The sequence below is a fragment of the Apteryx rowi genome, unplaced genomic scaffold (assembly GCF_003343035.1).
Source record: "Apteryx rowi isolate R43461 unplaced genomic scaffold, aptRow1 scaffold_86, whole genome shotgun sequence".
NCBI classification, from domain to species: Eukaryota; Metazoa; Chordata; class Aves; order Apterygiformes; family Apterygidae; genus Apteryx; species Apteryx rowi.
In genome coordinates, this window is record NW_020451160.1 from 2,001,127 (window position 1) to 2,021,457 (window position 20,331).

Genomic DNA, 20,331 nt, shown 5'->3' on the forward strand with positions numbered 1-20,331 from the left:
TCTACGCTGCCTTGGGCCTCTTGCAAGGTAAGACCAGATAAAATAATAATGTCTTAATGTTTAGCAGGAGGAACTGGGTGGGAAAGCTGTGGCAGTAGTTGCTGGTGGCTCCAGATGACCTCAGAAGTCCTATTTCTAGGCAAGGAAGCAGAGTAACACACAGCTGGAGCATCTGGGCTGGGCCAGCCCTCTTTTACTTTTGCCACGAAGACTTGGATGGGGTTGGATAGCAATAGGTGGGAAGGAAGCTTGGGAGATGCATTTTGGAGTGAAAACATGAAAACTTGAGTGCAGAAAAGACAGTGGGGTTGGAGTAAAGTTGCAGCAGTAGGTCTTCATGGAGGCTTGCAGAAAGCAGAGGGAAGATGTTGTGCATCAGTCTCTTGTGGACAGCATGGTGAAATCCTGCAGGAATAATTCCTGTATGTTAGGCAGCAGTGACCACCATGCCATGGTACTAATGGGCATGATAGCGGAGGGGTTGACAGGGGTATGGCAAAGAAAAAAAACCTTGAGCACAATAGAAACTGCTGAAAGTCAAACAGCTGCAAGTCAGGAAGATCAGGTTTGCTGGTTAACACATCTCCTCTTCTTTTGATAGGCACCTTAGTACTCATCTCCTCTTTCACCCTGGCGATGGGAGGCATTAATGCAGCCCGGACGCTCCACGCTGGCCTCCTGGAGAACAAATTTCACACACCCCAGTCCTTCTATGACACCACTCCAACTGGCCGCATCATCAACCGCTTTTCAAAGGACATCTATGTGATCGATGAAGTAATCCCACCGACCATCTTGATGTTCCTTGGAACATTCTTCACCTCTTTATCGACGATGATTGTAATTATAGCAAGTACTCCGCTCTTCGCCGTGGTCATAGTTCCCCTTGCAATTCTGTACTTCTTTGTTCAGGTAACTGAAAAAAATCATGACTACTATCATTGCAGTGATTGTTATGCCATTGTTCATATTGCTTTTCAGGAGAAAAAAAAAAGAAATTTGAGGGAAATTTGAAATATCTGAAGTAATTACCTGTTTATTTAAACAAAGCATTTACTTTCCTCAGAGAAATGTTCTGTGAGATGTGGTCACGAAATAAATAAGCGTAACTTTTTTTTCTTTCAAGTAATAATAAATAAGCCTACTACTAGACATAGAACTGTAGTGCACTTCAATATATTAAGTGTGTATATATTTGACATACTGACAAGTTTTTAAGGGGAGAGGACTTAAAATGTTGAAAATAAATAGCATCAATTTATTGACTTTAAGCAAAAAAAGCTTATGTAAATTGAGGCCTGTTAATGGAGATGCAGACTCATATTTAATTTTCTTGGAAAATGAGCTTGAGGTTCCTACAAATGCATTCATTGTGTTAGACTGTGTTGACTAAATTAAAGGGCCGTAGGTGAATTCAGTTTGCAGTCTATAGAAATTGCAGTTGCCCAATACTCTATTTTGAAAAGAAACAAAGGTAACCTCACTTGAAATAATTCTTAACTATAGAGAATATTTTGAAGGGTTGAAGTGAAGTGAAGATCTTCTTTGAACCCTTAATCTAAAAATTACTTCGCTGTTAATTGAAAGAAGAAAATACTTCATGTGCCTCATCCATTTTCTCCCCCAAAATGGCAGCGGTTCTATGTAGCTACCTCCCGCCAGCTGAAGCGTCTGGAGTCTGTGAGCAGATCTCCCATCTACTCGCACTTCTCGGAGACGATCACAGGGGCCAGTGTCATCAGAGCCTACGGAAGAGAGAAGTCCTTTGTAGACATCAGTGATCTAAAAGTGGATGAAAATCAGAAGAGTTACTATCCTGGCATTGTGTCAAACAGGTAAAAAGGCACATTGTTTCCACTTAGATAAGCTTTTGTTTGCATAACTAGTGCAAGCAGCCATTTACCACTATGCTTACGTCTGCTTTTTTTAACCAGGTGGCTGGGCATTCGGGTTGAATTTGTGGGGAACTGTATTGTCCTTTTTGCTGCCCTCTTTGCTGTGATTGGTAAAAACAGCCTGAATGCTGGCCTAGTAGGACTTTCGGTATCATATGCATTACAGGTATGTATTATAGCTGTCTGCTCATTGCTGTTTTTGCAGTTTTACAGATGGCATGGGTATATTAGATGCTTGTCAAAGCCAGAATCAATAAGCAAATAGTAAAAGTGAATTGTGGGACATCTGGAAACCATAGAGATGTCCACTGAATACTGACAAATCGTCAGCATTGCTCACATATGGTAGGACTTCAGGACGCTTGGGCAGCACCGGGGATGTGCTGCACCCCAGTAGGTCGCCAGGGTGCTTGTAGCCTGCAAGAAGCTTGGGGGGTGTTGGGTAGCCAAACCAAAAATGGGTCACTTGAACAGCATAGCCTCAACATGTCCCATATGATGCATGCTACATAGCACATGTGCATGTACGTCTGTCCACGCACGGGCAGATCARTAGGATTCATAAATATGCAAAATAAACTGTACTTTACCCAAACTGGACAATTTAGCAGATTTAATGGCCTCTTGTCAGAGGCCTTTTAGAGACCATGAAGGTGCAGGACTGGTGTTAGCAGTGTTCCAGTGAGACCCATGACTAAGGGAGTGACTCCAAACCAACTTTACAGAGAGGGTCATTAAATCACCATGGGAGGCATATGCTCCCTTACATGAGCACCTCACGATCCATAGGCTTCTTGTCCCAGGATCCGTATCAATGTCAGTACAAAGATAATTATTCCAATTGTAATTTCAGTATGAATTCTCTCTCTTAACATACTGCAGCAGTCCCTTCAATTGCTTTTATTTTATTTTTATTTATTTATTTATTTTTTAAATCTGTTGTTTCTCTGTGGGCAATATTTTGTTCTGTATCTTCTCCAGGTGACCTTGTCTCTGAACTGGATGGTCCGTATGACTTCTGATCTTGAAACCAACATTGTGGCTGTTGAAAGAATAAAAGAGTATTCAGAAACTGAAACAGAGGTCAGCTACCAAGCATCAAATTTGGTCACCAACATGGCATAATTTTAACATGCACATTTACATGGTCTTTCTTTAGACACTTGAGAGGCAGTTCCTGCTCTGAGAATCTAACCTAAACAAATGTCACACACTAAACTGCAATTTGTGCTATCACAGCTCCAAAATATTACTGCTGTTATGCAGTCTCAGCTTAGCATCTCATTTTCTGCTAGTGTAAGTGCCTGTAGCGTGACAGAGGTGATTCTCATCACTGCGATATTGCCCGCAATGCGTATGAAGTATGTTTGATACATAGTCCTAGCCGCATGGATGGTGCTGTGATCCTGCTAGTGAGCACAGCTGCAGTTCGGTTTTCAGGCTGTGCACACATCTTCAATAGTATTTCTGTTTAATCAGCTTAGTCCTTGGCTCCCATGAGAGAAGAACATCTCCAGGAACACTGCACTGTCTCGTCCAGAAAAATCATCCAGTTGTCTTCCTTTGCTGCCAAATACATTTCAATGTGGCAGATAGAGCTGCGCTGGAAAATCTGCTACTCTGTGGACACATTGGCTTTTGCTAGTCCTGTTACACAGGAGACTAAGAACTAGGAAATGGGAGAGGAATGGGGGAAATCCAAGGAGACCTGCAATGTACAGTTCTGGAGATCAAGTGTTTGATCTGGAAGCAAAAAGGAAATCAGACAAGATGCACAATACATGTTACAAGCCAGAGCTTGAGCTGGCATGGAACAGGCACTGTTCTGTTAAAGTTAATGAAGAAATGCTGATTTATATCAGTTGAGGATTTGGCCCTATGTGCTGAGACTTTTTTTTTGTAAACTTCACAAAAGAAAACCAAATGTGTTATGTTTAGGAATCTGCATTTTCCTCCTATTATTATGAATTTGTTCAATAACTGAGATTTATCAGATATGTTTCTAGTAATTGCAAATGTTAATGTTTGTATCTAAGTTTGAATTAATTTTTTTAAACCTCTGCGTGGCATTTGTGACTACTATTTTCCTTAGGCTCCCTGGATAATAGAGGACAAGCGTCCCCCAGAAGACTGGCCATCCAAGGGCGAGCTCGAGTTTGTGAATTACTCGGTGAGATACAGGAAGGGCCTGGACCTAGTGCTGCAAGATCTCAACCTCCAAGTGCATGGTGGAGAAAAGGTGGGTTACCAGCCAAATGTCGGTCGTGACTTCGTTCTCGGTCTCCAGTGACAACCGTGGAGCAGGGGACAAGGACCACAGGCATACCTGCCTCAGTGGTGGAGACCTGCTCGAGCTGGTGCCGCTAGAACCAGCAATGCTGAGGAGAGCGGCACAAATAGAACCACGCTGTCGGTGTGCTGAAGTACTCCGGGCTGGAAGCGGTAGAACCAGTTGCTTGGTGCCATCTGGACTTTGCAGGTTGGTGTCGGGCTCCCCTACACAGTGTAGGAGGCACCAGCAATTGCAATGGCACTTTTCTGAAGTTATGCAGAGGGGAGAAGGAATTCCAGCTTTTTCCTTTCTTTGGCTTTCCCTGTGAAATTTTTGGCATAGAAGGAAATGTTATTCTTTGTTTCCTTAATCAGGGAATTGTCTTTGTGGGAGATTCCCTTCTTCATGCCTCAGTTGCAAGTACTGGGTTGTATGTGCTATTAGCAGAACAATCAGCCTGTGAAAATTCTCCAGTTAAGAGGCTGTTATTAAAAGGGAAGATAATTATCCTTGTGCTAAGCATACAGGATGGGAACTGCCTTCTGGAATGGAGATAGGCATGCTTACCCTAAGTCTGAATTGCCCTCTAAAGAGCCTTATCTTTTGTTGTTGAGTGATTGGTCTCCTAACATGGGTACGTCAGCTAATCACTCAAAGTTATGTAGGATGGCTCTGGGCCTAGATACATATTTATATATCATTCAAATTATGGGAATGGCAACACCTATGTATTGTAATGCATGACACGGGTTTCTAGGGAAGGATGGTTACATTCCTTCTTAGATTCAGATCTTGCATGAAACCTCTCAGAGAAATCCTGGGTTTTGGTTTGGGGTTTTTGTTGGGGTTTTTTTTGTTTGTTTGTTTGGTTGTTTTTTAACTATATGCTTTGTTCTTAATTCTGTAATTTGTTTGTAGATTGGAATTGTTGGCAGAACTGGAGCAGGGAAGTCCTCCATGACACTCTGTCTCTTTAGGATCCTGGAAGCTGTAAAAGGGGAAATTAAAATTGATGGTGTGAAAATTTCAGACATTGGCCTCCATGATCTTCGATCGAAGCTGACAATTATTCCTCAGGTACCTCTTCTGTGTATCACAATAAACAAAGGATCTCTAATAGCTTAGCAAACACTAAATAAACATGGGTTTTTGCACAGAAGAAAATTCTTTGTAATCACAAAATTTAATCACTAAAACAAATTATGTTTTTTCTTTAAGTGGCCCTGTCCTGTCACCTTATAAGCTGACACTGGGTGAAAAAAAAACAGGGTTTAAGATAAAACATCTTTAGAGTAGAAACTTGAGGTTTTACCATATATAATATATATATGTAACATATTTTCACAGTGGATAAGACTGGGAGGCAGCCTACTTTCAATACAGTGGACATGTCAAAGCAATAACTCTTATTTTAGTATCTGTACTTAAAACAACTAAAGCACTTGTCTAATGAAAGCAAGTTTCCTGTCCAGGATCCTGTTCTCTTTTCTGGAACGCTGAGGATGAACCTGGATCCATTTAATAAGTATTCAGATGAAGAAATATGGAAAGCTCTTGAACTGTCTCACTTGAAGAGGTTTGTCAGCAGCCAGCCCTCCACATTGGACTATGAATGTTCAGAAGGAGGAGAAAATCTTAGGTAAGGAGTTTTTGGATTAGAAATATACACTGAGCTTTCATTCAGCCCTAACAACAAGTAACACTTGAGTATAGGCTTACACTGCAGTCTGTTGGGTCTAAAAGGATTTAGCTACCTATTCCTGTTTCAAGGAAACCACTAATGCTTGAATGTTTACCTACACTCCTGCCTCTGCCAAGGATGGTCAGATTCTTCTTTGCTGCTGGGAAGGATTTCTCCCACAGTAAAGAAACAAGTTTCAGGATGACAGGGTGTTAGGAATAGGCAGTCCCTTAAACATGATTTGGTAGGAAGGGAAATGCCACGGTAACGTATGTAAATGCAGTGCTGCATAAACATCCTCTACCTAAGCTGGGGCTTCAGCCACAGTTGTTTTCCTGCACTCTGTATAGAAGACCCAGGAAGCCATGACCGGGAGGATAAAGCGTTGTGCTTTGGTATGCTCTATCAGATTCTGACATCGCAGTGTAACCAGACCACACATGTGATGAATATTTAGCTCCTTCCTCCTCCTCCAGAGACACTTGGATAAAAGTTGTGTCCGAGGTGCTGGGAGCAGGAGAGCATGGGCTGCCCAGTTATTTTTTTGACAGTTGGAAGGACTTAGAGCTTCAACTTCTTTGGTTTTTTTGTTTGTTTGTTTGTTTTTTTAAGTATGTATAAAACCTTTTTGTTTTCCCTTAGCCGACCAACTGACTTGTTAAGCAAAAGCAAACCTGGGAGCAGATGCTCAGTGCTGTTGCTGCTGAGTGTGTTTTGAAAACTTGGGCAGAAGCTCTGTAATCATAAGCTTCCCTGGCTCTCGTCACCATGACAGGCAGGGTGCATTTGGTGGCCCTATCAGTTCTGGATCAGGCAGTAAATGAACATGTACGTTAAAGCTCGCTGAGTTGTGCTGCAATGCTTATTTTATTAGATCTAGGGCTGACAGACTGGGCTGTTTGCTGAATACCATTTTTTGTTCGGTAACTTTATCTGATCAGTAATCTGCTCTAGCACAAGTGGTTATGAACAGTGGAGAGCTAAAGGGCCAGGGGGCCTCTGCTTGTGAAAGCCCTGTCTCTGCTTGCAGTGTTGGCCAAAGGCAACTCGTCTGCCTAGCAAGAGCACTACTTCGCAAGACAAGAGTCTTGGTTCTAGATGAAGCGACAGCGGCTATTGATCTCGAGACGGATGATCTTATCCAGATGACAATTAGGACTCAGTTTGAAGACTGCACGGTGCTGACAATAGCGCACAGGCTGAACACAATTATGGATTACACAAGGTAAAAACCGCTCAACGGTGCGTGTGTATGGGCTCACTGGTGTGCCGAGCACATGAAGCGGCACGTCAGTCATAGTGTAGTAAGCAACAGTGCTGAGGCCGTATAATCCTAGAATATCCAGACCTGGTTTTGCTTTTGTTGGCTTAAGAAACAGGTTCTGTGTTCATTAACCAGGGCTGCACAAGTTGCATTTGTATCACTGTCACCAAGCTTACGGAGTTATTTTTAACCAGTAGCTGCTGTAACCTTTTCACTAACATTGTGTCATGTTAATTATTTTAAAACACATTAGTATACCTCACAAGCTCTTTTCTCCTTGGCTCTGTAGTGTTATGTTTTCAATTCCAGAGCTAGTAGTCACCAATTTAACTTTTCTTTTCTGGGAGATTGTGAGTGTTCTGGACTTTTGTAAATCAAACAGCACTTCAGGGATAGTGTCTCTCTTCTCTTGTGCTTCATCAGGTGAAAACAATTGAGCAAAACAAAGGCAAGGGACAGTTTAGAACAGTACTTCTTTGTGATTGAAAAAGGACATCACATTTCCTGCAAGGAGTTCTCTGACATATCTTTCTCCCTGTCACGACCTTTTGTTTTGCACAGGGTTCTTGTTCTAGACAAAGGAGCCATAGCTGAATTTGATACGCCTACCAGCCTTATAGCATCAAAGGGTATTTTCTACAGTATGGCTAAAGATGCCGGACTAGCATGATAAGAAGACCCCTTGTTTTTTTTATATTACTGACTCGCCACAGAAGTGACTTGTGAATGTACTGTAATTTACAAAACAGTCTTTGTAGTAGACTAAACTTTTGATATGTGAACAAAGTATTTACAACCATAAGGACCAGAAAGTGGATTTTATATTTTTTAAATATTTTCTATATCCATAAAATATTTTATTAAGTGCTTTTTTTCCCCAAAGAATGCCATTCTGCCGAGAAAATGTATGTATCATAAAGCACTATGTACTATATTCTGGTTTACAATTAGTAAATTATAGCAATGATACAAAATATACCTGTTTTGTGTGTCTTCTGTATAAGGATTCCTTAGTTTTGAAGTGGGAAGACAGGCACGGTTAAGCAGTAACTCAACTGAGAAGTACTGAAGTAAGGTGTCATCTCTAGGTGGTTCTAACCTGTTCCTTGCAGTATTTCCTCCAGGACAAGAGAGTTGAAGGCTACTGTTCTAGGCTGTGAGCTATCCCAGGACTTTCGGTATCCCAGTCTAGAGCAACTTCAGGTTTATTACATTCCTCTTCAATATAGGATTTGTGAATAACTTTTATTTAGGCTATATCTATAGGTTTAGTTTTAATCTAAATCATTAACTAGGCAATTGCTGCTAACTTAGTAGACTACACATAAGCCTGCAGAGACATGACCAACACAAAAATGTTACCCTTTTGCTATACCTCTCTTCTGTATGAAGTCACCATGAACAAGTGTCTACTTGAGCTGAACACGCATGCTGAGCAGATGACACTATCATCTCATTGAGCACTTAACCACCTGAAATCATATGTGATTTGTTTTATAGAAATAAATATCTACCTTACCAGTATTGATAACCAAGCCTCCTCAGATAGAGTACTGTGTTTAGCAGTGTTTATTGCTAGAATCTGATAGGATGTCCTTTGCTTTAGTCATTCACTTCCTACACCAACCACTATGGAAACCTACCTGGCAAGAAGACGTTCCTATGTTTTTCTATAAGTAAAGTTCTGAAAAATTTTGAGAAGACAAAAAATAATCATTTATTAATTTTTACAAATGACACTTCTTAAATAGAAACAAGAATCTGCAGCCAAGCATTCATTTGACACTAACGTTTCACATAGCAATGCACCAAGTAATGAATTATTGATCATACACAGTAATGTAGTGATTACACACTTATCAGATTAATTCAAGTTAGCAAGGTTAATAGTATCTTCTGTTTATAAACTGCATAATATATAAAAATATTTGTCTGAATGCATAGATAGCTATCAGCATCTGTGCACAACAGTCAGTTAACAATGAAGTCAATCAACCCAACAAGCTGAGCTTTTCTCTGGTAGATCTGACTGGTTAATCTGTAACAGTTTGGTACCAGCATGGATTAAGCTGGCATTTAGCCAACTGAAGCCTAAACCATATCTATTCTGTATACCAGGAACAATGCAATAGGAAATCCTATTATTCCATTATACAGAAGTTAATATACCACCACCAATTTGGTATAAGAAATAGATATTGCCACTGACTCGGACTGCATTTGCCCTCTAACACTTCAGCAAAGGATATTTGGTTGTGACGAAAGGTTTTTACTAATATTATCATTAGGAGACAGAAATTCAGTCTAGTTAATTGATGCCTAAGAAATCTGGGTGTTTGCATGGATCTGTGCTTCCAGGTGAACACCAGAGCATCAGACTCTAAGGCGGTTTGGGAGAGGGCTCCCTCTTGTGTGCTCGGTCACTCCTGCTGAAGCTGCTTCCCTTTGCATAAAGTATTATTCACTGGATGAGAAAGAGAGAGGATGGGTAAACCTGGGTACCCGTTTCTCTTATGTTAGCTATAATACAGGTGACTGCCCTGACTGCAGGGGGAGAGGGACTTCTTTCTCCTGTCATGGTCTCTGGGAAAGGAGAAGAGGCTGTGGTGGATACCCAACGCCAGTCCAAGAAGGTCATAATTTTCTGCAAGAAGAGGGCTAAGAGTTTAAGATGCAGTTCTCTCCTCAGCTAGTTTTGGTGGCTCCCTGCTCAGCGTGCTACTTCTGCAAATCCCATTGACAAGTCCACGTACAACATACAGCTAACCTGGGCTGTAAATACCATTAGACAACAAGAAGATAAAAGTCCTTTGGTTGATGTAGTTTCCGAAGAAACTAAAGGAGAGGAAGGAGGGAAGATAAAGAAATAGAGGGAAACTCAGTCCAGGTAGATATGTTCTGGCTGTCTGTTATATCTAGTACTTCAGTCATCTGATTCGTAGCATGTACTTACAGTTATGTTACCAGTCTAGAGCGCTTCCTCAAATGCAGGTGACTGTGTAAATATTAAGATCCTAAAATGTTAGATAAAGTCCAGCTCACTATTGTCTTAAATACTTTTCAATTTATTTATTCCAGGATTTCATAGCAAAGTAGTCTAATTCTGAATTTTAAGTAACAGGAACTGGAAAAGTGACTTTTCAGTAAGCAACACAGGTAGATGCAAAGTCACTGGGGCGGGGGGAGAATAGGAAATACACTGCATAGTAACATCAGGATTTTAATATGAGCCAGAAAACCCTAGTTTCCTTTTACGTAGGAAACTTAAAAGTTTCCAGACTGGATCTTTCTCTGGAATGTAGGGGGGTAAAAGGACAACAACTTTACAATATTGGTGCTTTAAAAGGGGAAATTAAAGCAGCATTGGAGAAATGTGTTTTCAATGCAGTAACAAAAATAGTATTTTAAATTGCACATGTCAATACTATATATTGACAGACAACAATAAAAGGGACATATGATTTTGGTTGAGAGCATACTTATGATTTAGATAATTATTGTAATTTTTTGTTTTCAACCTGAGAAATAGGGAAATGTGTAAATAGGGATTAAGAAATCACAGGTAATAAGTCACTTAGGAATACTTAAACTAGACAGTTTTGTGCTTCTTCCACAGATTTAAACCCTTTTTTCCTTCTAAATAAGTTTTTTTCCTTCTAAATAAGAGATGATGTAAAATACATGATCTGAAAGATGAACATGTCAATAGTAATGGACTCGATACAAATATTAAATGGGTTTCATGGCAGGTTCTTTCGCATGAGTACCTCTGCTATTTTATAGCAAACAAATTATTAGAACAGTTGAAGATAAGCCTTTCCCTGAGAGCTTCTATAACTCTACAATATTTCAAGATTACCTTTTTGTAAGGAAGAGTGCTGCATTAACAGATAATTCTACCAGTACTTTCTTTGCATAAGCTACTTTCATATCAGACTAGTTACTCTTAGATTAAATACAGGCTGTAACTGTGCATAACATCTTTAGTTTATTTCAAGGTTAACAAAATAGATCTTTTCCACATCATTAGCCCTTATAGATAACATATTTCAAATAATGTAATTTTAAAATGAGAGATACAAATATTTTGTTTTATTCTTCTTTAAACAATTAGTATGTCAGTTCTGATGCTTTCTTGTTATAACCACTCCGTTCAGAAAGTGTTGGTACTCGGAAAAGTAAGTTTTTGTCGCTTACTGTTAGAACAAGCTCCAGTTCTTGGAAATCCTGTAGCCTTGCAACATCTTTGTCCTTTAAATAAATACAGTAAGTTGTTAGGTGATAAAACATCCATTCAATTTTGCAGAGGCAAATTGAAGTAATAGGCTGACACTAACACAAGTTATGTATTGCATATATATGGCAATTCTTTACAGTTAACTGGGAAGCAGACATCCTGTTGCATATTATATTTATTCTGGAATCCTATTCAGCTACTCACTTAAGTCTATTTTTAGAAAGAATGCAATACTTGACAGTGAGTGCAAATGATTAGTGGAGTTAGACTTGTAAAGATCTACTGCATACTATTTAGAAAACCCATGAGTATACTCTCCTGAGCCTCCCCCCCCTTTTCTTTTTTTTTCCTTTGTTGGTAATTTTTAAAAGCTCATGAACTGATTCTTGACATCTACTCAAGAAAGTCCTGCATACAGCTTCCTCTAGAGCAGCTCATCAACTCCAACCTCGAGCTGGCTTAGGCAGGGTCTTTAGAGAGCAATGGAGGAAACCCTCCCACAGTAGGGGCTCAAGCTCAAGCCCCTCTGTAGCAGCACTTTGCTGCTAGGCAGCATTAAGTAGAATAAAATTCATATCATCTCGGGGAACAGTAAGTGTCATGCAGTCCTACCAAGAGAATCTGAAGTAATTAGAGCTGCAGATAAAGAGTGCTTTGAACAACTGCACGGTAAGTTGGCAAGTTACAGAACTGCTTATTTTTTTCCACTTCTTGACTAACAAAGAATAAGTCTTCATATATTCAGTGATGATGCAGTACACAGAAGTCTATTAATCTAGCACTAATCAGATTAGCTCCACCATTTGACGCCAACGATGCTCTAGAGGGATTTGAGAGTGAAAGAGAGGTCAATGGTGAATCAGTAAAACAGGTCAGCAGGTCCCAGTTTTCTGTATGCTGCCAGGTAAATGCCACTGACATGAAAAGACAGTTACCTTCACAGACCTTTACTGAGAATGTTTTTGAAACTGTTTCCTAGAGTCAAGCCACTTTTGAAAGAACTGCATATAGTCCTCATTAAACTAGCAAGACTCACTTGAATACTGTCAGCCTATTAAACATTGATGACGGGTCACAACGGTATGGTACTGCATTGAATTTCACAATGTAATATAGAACCACATATAAATTGGCCTCAATGCCAAATGCTTATGAAAGGAAATGATCAAGAAACTTCAGAACTTTTTTTATACGGAAGAAAAACCCTACTAAGGGTTAGAAGTTGAAGGAGTTTCTTAGGGACTGCTCAGCTGGCCAGTTCCCAGTGACTAATCATGGAACAGTTAGAATATGAATTATGATTAAAAAAAAAATAAATCAGTGAGTAGTTAACACACAATTTCTGTAAATATTGCAGTCGAGTGTTACAGAAGTGTGGCCAGAACATCACCTATGCTGAAGGAATCTGAAACACTATAAAAACAATACAGTACTGAGTGCATGGGGCCATGCATGGCTCAACCTCAAAATGAAAAATACGCTAGTGGGCCCAGCTAACTGCATGACTCCTCGTCTTCAGCATTTCTCTAAGACAGTGAGCATTATTAAAAAACTAATATTGTCACTTTTTTTGTGACACAAGACTATTGCGGGTGACCACCAAATTATTCCTTTTTAATAGTAAGCTACAATTCTTTTTTACAAATTGTTGGATTTAAAAATTATGAGTTCTTACCTTTCTTAGCACTGTATTTGGCAATTTTCTGATCTTCTCTACGTGTTCAGGGTTAACACCCAGCTCACAGCAACTCACTCGGAGCAGTTGCTTATAGGTCAGTTCTTGTCTGTCCAGTTCAATTTCAATGAAGTCATTTTCTCTAAGGCTAGGGTTTTGTATTCTAACTTTAAGCACCAGTTCTGTTAGAAATAAAAAATTGCACATCAATAAGCAGATGTATAAAAGAATCGGAAAAGAGATCTTTATACTAATTTCAGAGTATTTCTTCTTCCTATTAATGCTGTTTGTATCATTTGTAACAATACAAGAATCCTCAGAAAGCGATCCAACCTGGACTCATATGACTGAGCTTTTCATTAGACTGACTTCTTTCAACCTACATGAAAAAGTCATCACCAGTCTAATTCAATAAGTGTGTATGTATGTATGAATCTTTGGAAGAGTACTCATCTTCCTGGATTTAAATTAACCTTGAAGCAGATCACATTTGTTATCAATGTCCAGAGCAATCCAGTATTACTTTTACTGTTTTTTTCATTGTTTTGGTGATTACCCACTATGATTCAAATGGATTCTCTTAACCTCTCTTTGCTAAATCATGGCATCAGAACTGCTTTTATTCAAGAATAAAATGCTGAACTAAAACTGAAATTCCATTTTTTCCCTATTTGAGCAGGCAGAATATTTACCAGAAGAAATGGCAGATCATAATAATAATAATAGTTCACTTCAGTATTCAGGTCTTTCTGCAGATTGAGCTCTCTGAGATTATCCCTTGAGYTCACTGATGACTTACATTCTGTATTTGAAGTCTGGAGTATGCTATTTAGAGAATTCGATCACCCTGGTGTCTGTATGGTTTTACAGCATTTGAGACAAATAGAAAATGTTTTCATCAATATTTTAATAACAGTTCCAGCAGAAACAGGCTATCTGTCTCTTTTTAACTGCCTTCAAATGTTTTCGGAATGCCTAATACATGAGAACCTGAAAATCTCTAGAAGTACGATAAATAGGTGTAACACTGATTAGCCTATTTTCGCTGTCCAAGATGATAGGAGCTCTAAGAATACGTGAGTTTTACTGTTACCTTGCATATTAAGTGGAAAAGCTCCCGTGAAGAAGACTGGCTGAAATGTTGGCACGGGCCCGGTACAGGAGCCGTTCTGCTGCTGAGGTACAACCGGTTTTGATCCAACGGGAGAAGGGGAACTTCTGCTCCAGGACACGGACGTCTGGTAAACCGGGCCGTTCTGACCGACGGGTTTGGGGCATCGCGGTGCGGTACAGCCGCCGGGCAGCGACGGCCTGTCTCCATGACCAACCACCTCCGAGGCAGCGTTTTCCCGCGGTAACGATGCACGTGTGCACGTTTCCACGCGAGGTAAGGAAGAAGAGTCGCTATCTTGCGGCTCTAAGGGCGAGACACTTCCATTCACCGAGGCATCTGGAATACTGTTACTCATGGTGTTATAAACATACGGAAAAGGTGGGTTGGCCAGGTAATTAGGGATGATTGGCAAATCTGAATCTTTCTTTAAGTCTGGGAGTTCATCATCTTCCACTGTAAAACAAAAAAACCCACAACAATGTTCTCCAAGACTGGTTTTAGGAAAAAAAATACAGCTATTGCATTGTGCAGTTTATTTTATGGGGGTTTTTTTAGGGGGGTGGTTAAAAGCATCACAGGGTAAAAGATGAATCAAGAAGCTCTACACCTTTTTTCTATAGTGAACAACTGTGCTCAGGTGTTGCAATATGGTAAACAAAAGCAGAGTCTGATTCAAATAATTCTGGGGGTGCTATTTCCTGCTAAACACTGTAATCCCGGTTTTCTTAAATCTGTAGCCAGCATTTTGTGCCACGGTCTCTGGCGGTGTAATGCTATCATCTTCATAATGTATAAGGCAATGAGAAACAAATGGTAATACGTTGTTCGATATTAAGGCAAGGGATAAAGGGAAAAGAACATGCAGTACTGGGAGAACTGAAACATTACCAATCAGTGGAAGCAAAACGAGGCAAGGGAATACAGAAGGAAGGAAAGAGGCTATTGACCATATTTCAAACTACTACTCACCTCTAGCCGCAAAGCCTGCTCCACTCCAACAGTTACAACACATGATAAAAATGCTCTACCAACGTACTTTATTGAGCTGCTGCTCTAGGATGCTAATTTTCTGTTTACTCAACACAGTGTCTAAACTTCATAAAACACCGGGAAAATTAGGTATTGGTCATATACTGCAAGAGCTTCATATAAATTTGAGAGATTTTCCTCTATTTGCTCCTTCTGAAAATATCAAGCTGCATCTATCTGTGATTGGTTTAGTAATGTGGTTTTTCAAAATAAAGCTTTTTCATTTTTTTTTTCCAGGTTTAGAAAAAAGTTTGATTACCTGCGTGTGAAATTTTTTGGTAATCCTCTTTTTCCAAATTGTGATTTCTCACTAAGTAAACACTTTAGAGATCAAATCTCACAAAAAAATTCACAGTATCATCACACACATAATGCAAGAGCATAACTGCTCTTAACAGTCTTTTACTGTAGTCTTTAAAGACTGTATATCATATGAGCAATAGCTTTACCTCCCAACATCTTCCGAATCTCCCTCTTCGACGTTAACTGGACGGGCCGCTCTCCTCTCCTCGTGAGAATCTCCTTGTCGGCCCCTGAATGCAGCAGGTAGGACACCACTTGAGCGTGGTTCCTTTTACATGCCCAGTGCAAGCAAGTCCTGCACACGGAAAATGTTAACACTTTGAAATACTCAATTACGGCACATTAATTTCATTCATTCCCACTGCATCTAGGAAGCACAAGACTTAATGCATGTCTAGCATAAAAAAGTTTTAATAGCTATGGTCCTTGCAAATTTACACCGTTTCTGGAGTCTGCAGTGACACCTGCTGATCTAGTTTTCCCTTGCAACAATGCTCTCAATACCAAGTTACTATAGCAGTATTTTTCAAGTTCAAGATCTCTTTAATTTTTCATGTATTAGGGTATTAACTTTTATTGAAAATAAATACATAAATAAGGCTTATTTATGTTTTTTAAATCTTTGAAAGAACAAGTTATACTTCAAATATTTTTGTGTGTATGTGAGCTAATATGCTGCTTCTTGAGGGTGCTTTTTTTTCCACTTTAATCAATGCAGTCAGTACATCAATGCACACCTTTTGAAAGTAAATTACTTGTAAAATATTCTAGCTCTTTGCCTAGTTGCTATTCACTGCACCAGCAGTTTCCAAACTTTACGCTGCAGACAACTAGTTTTCTGCAGTGAGGCTGTGGATGGCAATCTGTAACTGAGGCACTGAACTGAGCACTTTTCTATTTTTTTAATTATTATTGGCAGTCACTGACCTAGAGAGACATAATAAAGAAACATCCTAAAAGCTACTTAGTTTCTTTAGTGCTTAGTATTAGTATTAGGGATAACAGACTTATACATTATAACTTGTTGTACAGCCTTACCATTTCTTCCTATCCCSGGTTATAGCGATGTTTGATCTTTCTCTGGCTTTTACTTTAGTACTCTAGCACCAGCCAAGGAAAAGTCTTTGGATAAATGAAAACTCTTTTACCTTTCTCCATTTTTTTTTAAGGACTAAATATAATAAAACAGAGATAAATAACAAACTTATAAGGATAAAAGTTTCAATTGCAAGTCCAGCTTCAAAAAGCTTTTTTTTAAAGGAAGAGATGCAGTCATTATACAACTAAGTTGTCTCTTGATCAATAACTCCCAACTTTGTATAGAAAATTCTGCTCTTTAAGGTTTTTTTTGTTTACTTTTACTATTAATACAAGGATGTAAGAGAGAAAAGAAAGAACCTGATCTGTAGGGGAACAAATCAAGTTAAACCAAGAGAAGACAAAGGAACTTGCAAAACCTTGTTCACTGTTATATATTCCAACTTAATTAAACCCATCTCGTCAGAAGCAAAGGGCATCATTCTACAATTTCTTATTACTAGAATTAATGCATCTTGATGGCAGAAAGTCTCTCTGAATTAAAGGTAATGGGACTAGTAATTGCAGCAAGCAACGTTGTTTAGAATTAGATCTAAGTGAAGAAACGTGATGATAAGTGTATGTATACATATTTTTTTTCTTCATAGACTATCATAGGAAGTGTGCTACTAATTTTGTGCTTTGAAAGGGTGATACAGCTAATAATACTGTAAAATCTGTATTCTCTCTCCATGGTTGGGCTGTGCATTTCAGCTAAAAAGTGCCATTTTTAGATGGGATAAAATAATTTTGTCAGCAGAAAGTGTTTCTGAATTTTTAACACCAAAGATCTGGGATAAGCTTCATGAAACTCTGACTGGGCTTGTTTAGTTTTGCTGCGTCATGCTTTTGGGACTTTTCACAGCTCTCTCCTTGTTTCGCGTGTGAATAGTTTGCATGGCTTCAGCAGCAGCGCGTGGCCAAGCCATAACCAGTTTCGACCCAAGCAGCGAGAGAACATGCAGGCAGGAGGGCRATGTTTGCTCCTACCGCTTAAGTGAGGAGCCTCTGTTGCGAATTATACGCTGTCTCTCTATATTGAACGCCAGAGACTTCAGTGGGACTCTGCATGTGTGTAAAATTTGAGGGTTTAGTTTGTACAGAAGGTATGTGAGCCTCTGCAGCATTGCCTCATTTTGGAATTCATTCTGACCATTTCACATGGTTTTAGTAAGGTCTGATGCAGAGAGGTACCAGTTACCCCCAGATCCAACACACATCAAAACGCAAGTATCCAGCACCTCTTAGCATCAGACGAATGGGAAAGGTCATTCCAGGAATTTAAATTCCACAAGCAAACCTAAATAACAGTGAAGGTCCACTTACTGCCATAGTTAAAAATGACTAGATCACTATTTCTGAAAATAATTATATTTTATTTTTTGTTTCTTCCATCAATGCCAGTTTTAGATACAAACTCATTTTGATGGCAAGCAGCTGCTTCTCTTGCACATGAATATAATTTACTATCTTATGAATCACTTAAGTTAATACAAGCTGTGATTTTAATCACAATTTGAACCTAAAGTTGCAAGTGCTCCATGCTTCTGAAAACTGCTAGTAGAGCTCTAATCTTTAGAATACCAGAATCTTTCCTAATTTTATTCTTCCTATTTCTAATTAAAACCTCAAGCACAGTACAGCACAGTAAATACACACGGAATTCAACTTAAGGCAAACAGTCTTCAAAAATGCCTGACATTCCCTGCAGATCTGCTTCAAATAGCAATGTGTGCGCGTGCATTCATGTATATAGTGCCACTTGTACAAATGCCTATTACAGAAAGGACTTGGTTTTAGTGTTGCCAGGTGGTATTTGAATGAGATGTCAAAACCAAAAGTATTTTAGTATATCACCGAAACAGCCTGCAAGTTCCCTGCCGAAAATGAAAAGTCATTTTAGAATCTGATTTAGAAGTTAACACAAAATAAGTCTGGTTATAAATTAACATATCTCGGCAAGCTGAGGTTTATTTTTTGATAGCTATTTTACGGTGCTTAGGCTGCCAGCATTCCCTTTACAAAAAATAAACAATATAAAGTAACAATCTTACCAGCCGTTGATGTCATTCTGGGAGTTCAGGTTCACCCCAAACTCCACCAGCCGCTGCACCTCCTCCGCGTCCCCCAGCGCCGCCGCTTCCCGCAGTCTCTCCTGCAGCTCCCTCTCCTCCACCAGACTGGTCATCTCGCTGGAGCCTCGCACCAAACTTGCACCTGGAGATGGGCTCTCTAGCCAGGGCGACCTCTCATTTTACAAATCGCGCGGACCAAGGCGCCAGCCACAGACCGGGCAGCTTAGGGCAATCCTGCAAACAGTGTCCCGTGCTCTCTTCAATTTTATATCTGCATGCAGTGTGACTTTCTGTACGTTACACCTAAATCACGCCCAGGGATACACTGCCAGACAGCATCGTACAAACGCGCTTGCAGGGTGTCTGGAGTAGCCCTGTTTCCTAAACTCTTCCAGGGGGACTCTATTATCTGTGACAACTCTGACCTAGATGTTTAGTTCCTACGAACAGTCTTGCATGCGAATCATGGCTGCTGCGATTTCACTGTCAGGATGATTTATTAGCCACATACGGGTCCGTGGCGATTTTAAGGTACCAAAATGTTTTTTAATATACAGGTAATTGCATAATGCACAGTATCTCCTGCTCTGTTATTTGTGCTTACAGGCTCCAGGATCATACGATTGTTCTGTCTAGGAAATTCTCATAATCTCTGGGAATTCTCACTGAAATTAATTAATCCCTTAATAACTCAAAGTCTACCTGCAAAGCAATTTGAAAGATTACAGGTAGTTCCTGTAATTCACATTATTTGCTTTAAAAAGCTGGGTTTGATCATTATTGATTTGTCCTAAACCACATTACGGAAGAGAGAAGAGCTAGTAAAAACTTCACAATTGTAAAAAGTCAAAATAATCATTTCTGTCTCCAGCCAGACATCTAGCCAAACTACACTGTTTCTATTCTAATCTAATCTAATCTAATCTAATCTATGAAAGCACTCTGGGGAAATTTGCAACAGTTAGGCTGATCCTAGTTCAGTAGCTAGAGTACCTGGTTGGTTTCTTGGTGCTACTGGAGCAATAAAAAGCTGAAACACAGAACAGTTCTGGCCCCTTTTTCTAAAGCAAATGAGCATCCACCTTCCACCCCCCCCCCAAAACCCCAGACTGTGGAATATTAAGAGTTAAGATTCATGTAAGTGGGGTTGCATTGATTTCAGCTACACTCTTACTTACAACAATTCAAATGGGTAATTACATCATTATAAAATTGCAAAGATTGAAAAAAAATTGTAGTGCCTTACAGCGCTGCATATGGGGGTTTTATGGACATAGTTCTGAAAGGAAACCCTATGGACAACCCTTGAGTTTGCACAAAGTCCTCAGTGATTGCAGCAGAGGCCTGACCAAGACCAGCCATGTATTTGGTGTTGGTTTTTTTTTTACAGGATCAGTGCTAATACAGACTTCAAGCTCTTTAAAAAATATAAACAAAATCAAGTTAATCATTTTTAAACTAACATTCATACTACTTATTCTTAATTATTATTTGTCTTTTTTACTTCTTTCAGTATCAGTGACGAAAACAGACTAGTAGCACAGGGGAAATTTAAATCCAAACAAACACAAAATGTTAACGTACTTGATTTTTCTGGTACCTAAAAATGTCCATTATCTGTGAAACTATACCACACTTCTGAAAGCACCAAGATACGTAGCATGAGTGCACTTATTCATACGCAAGTCCTTCCAAGGCCACTAGAACCC

The 20,331-nt window shown here is 39.5% G+C and overlaps 1 protein-coding gene across 2 annotated transcripts; it reads right to left on the bottom strand.

The window, feature by feature from the left end:
• Positions 1-11,083: 11,083 nt before the first annotated feature.
• Positions 11,084-19,039, bottom strand: ANKRD40 (ankyrin repeat domain 40). 2 transcript variants are annotated; one of them, XM_026090565.1, is made up of 5 exons: positions 18,602-19,039; positions 15,617-15,765; positions 14,118-14,591; positions 13,025-13,206; positions 11,084-11,363 (listed from the first exon to the last, which is right to left on the bottom strand). In XM_026090565.1, the coding sequence occupies exons 1-5, from the start codon at positions 18,733-18,735 to the stop codon at positions 11,223-11,225; spliced, it is 1,080 nt and encodes a 359-aa protein (XP_025946350.1). In that variant the 5' UTR covers positions 18,736-19,039; the 3' UTR covers positions 11,084-11,222. The 2 variants fall into 2 exon arrangements, with proteins under 2 accessions (XP_025946350.1, XP_025946351.1); XM_026090566.1 differs by having other exon boundaries at positions 15,617-15,700; positions 18,602-18,696.
• Between the last annotated feature and the right edge of the window lie 1,292 nt (positions 19,040-20,331).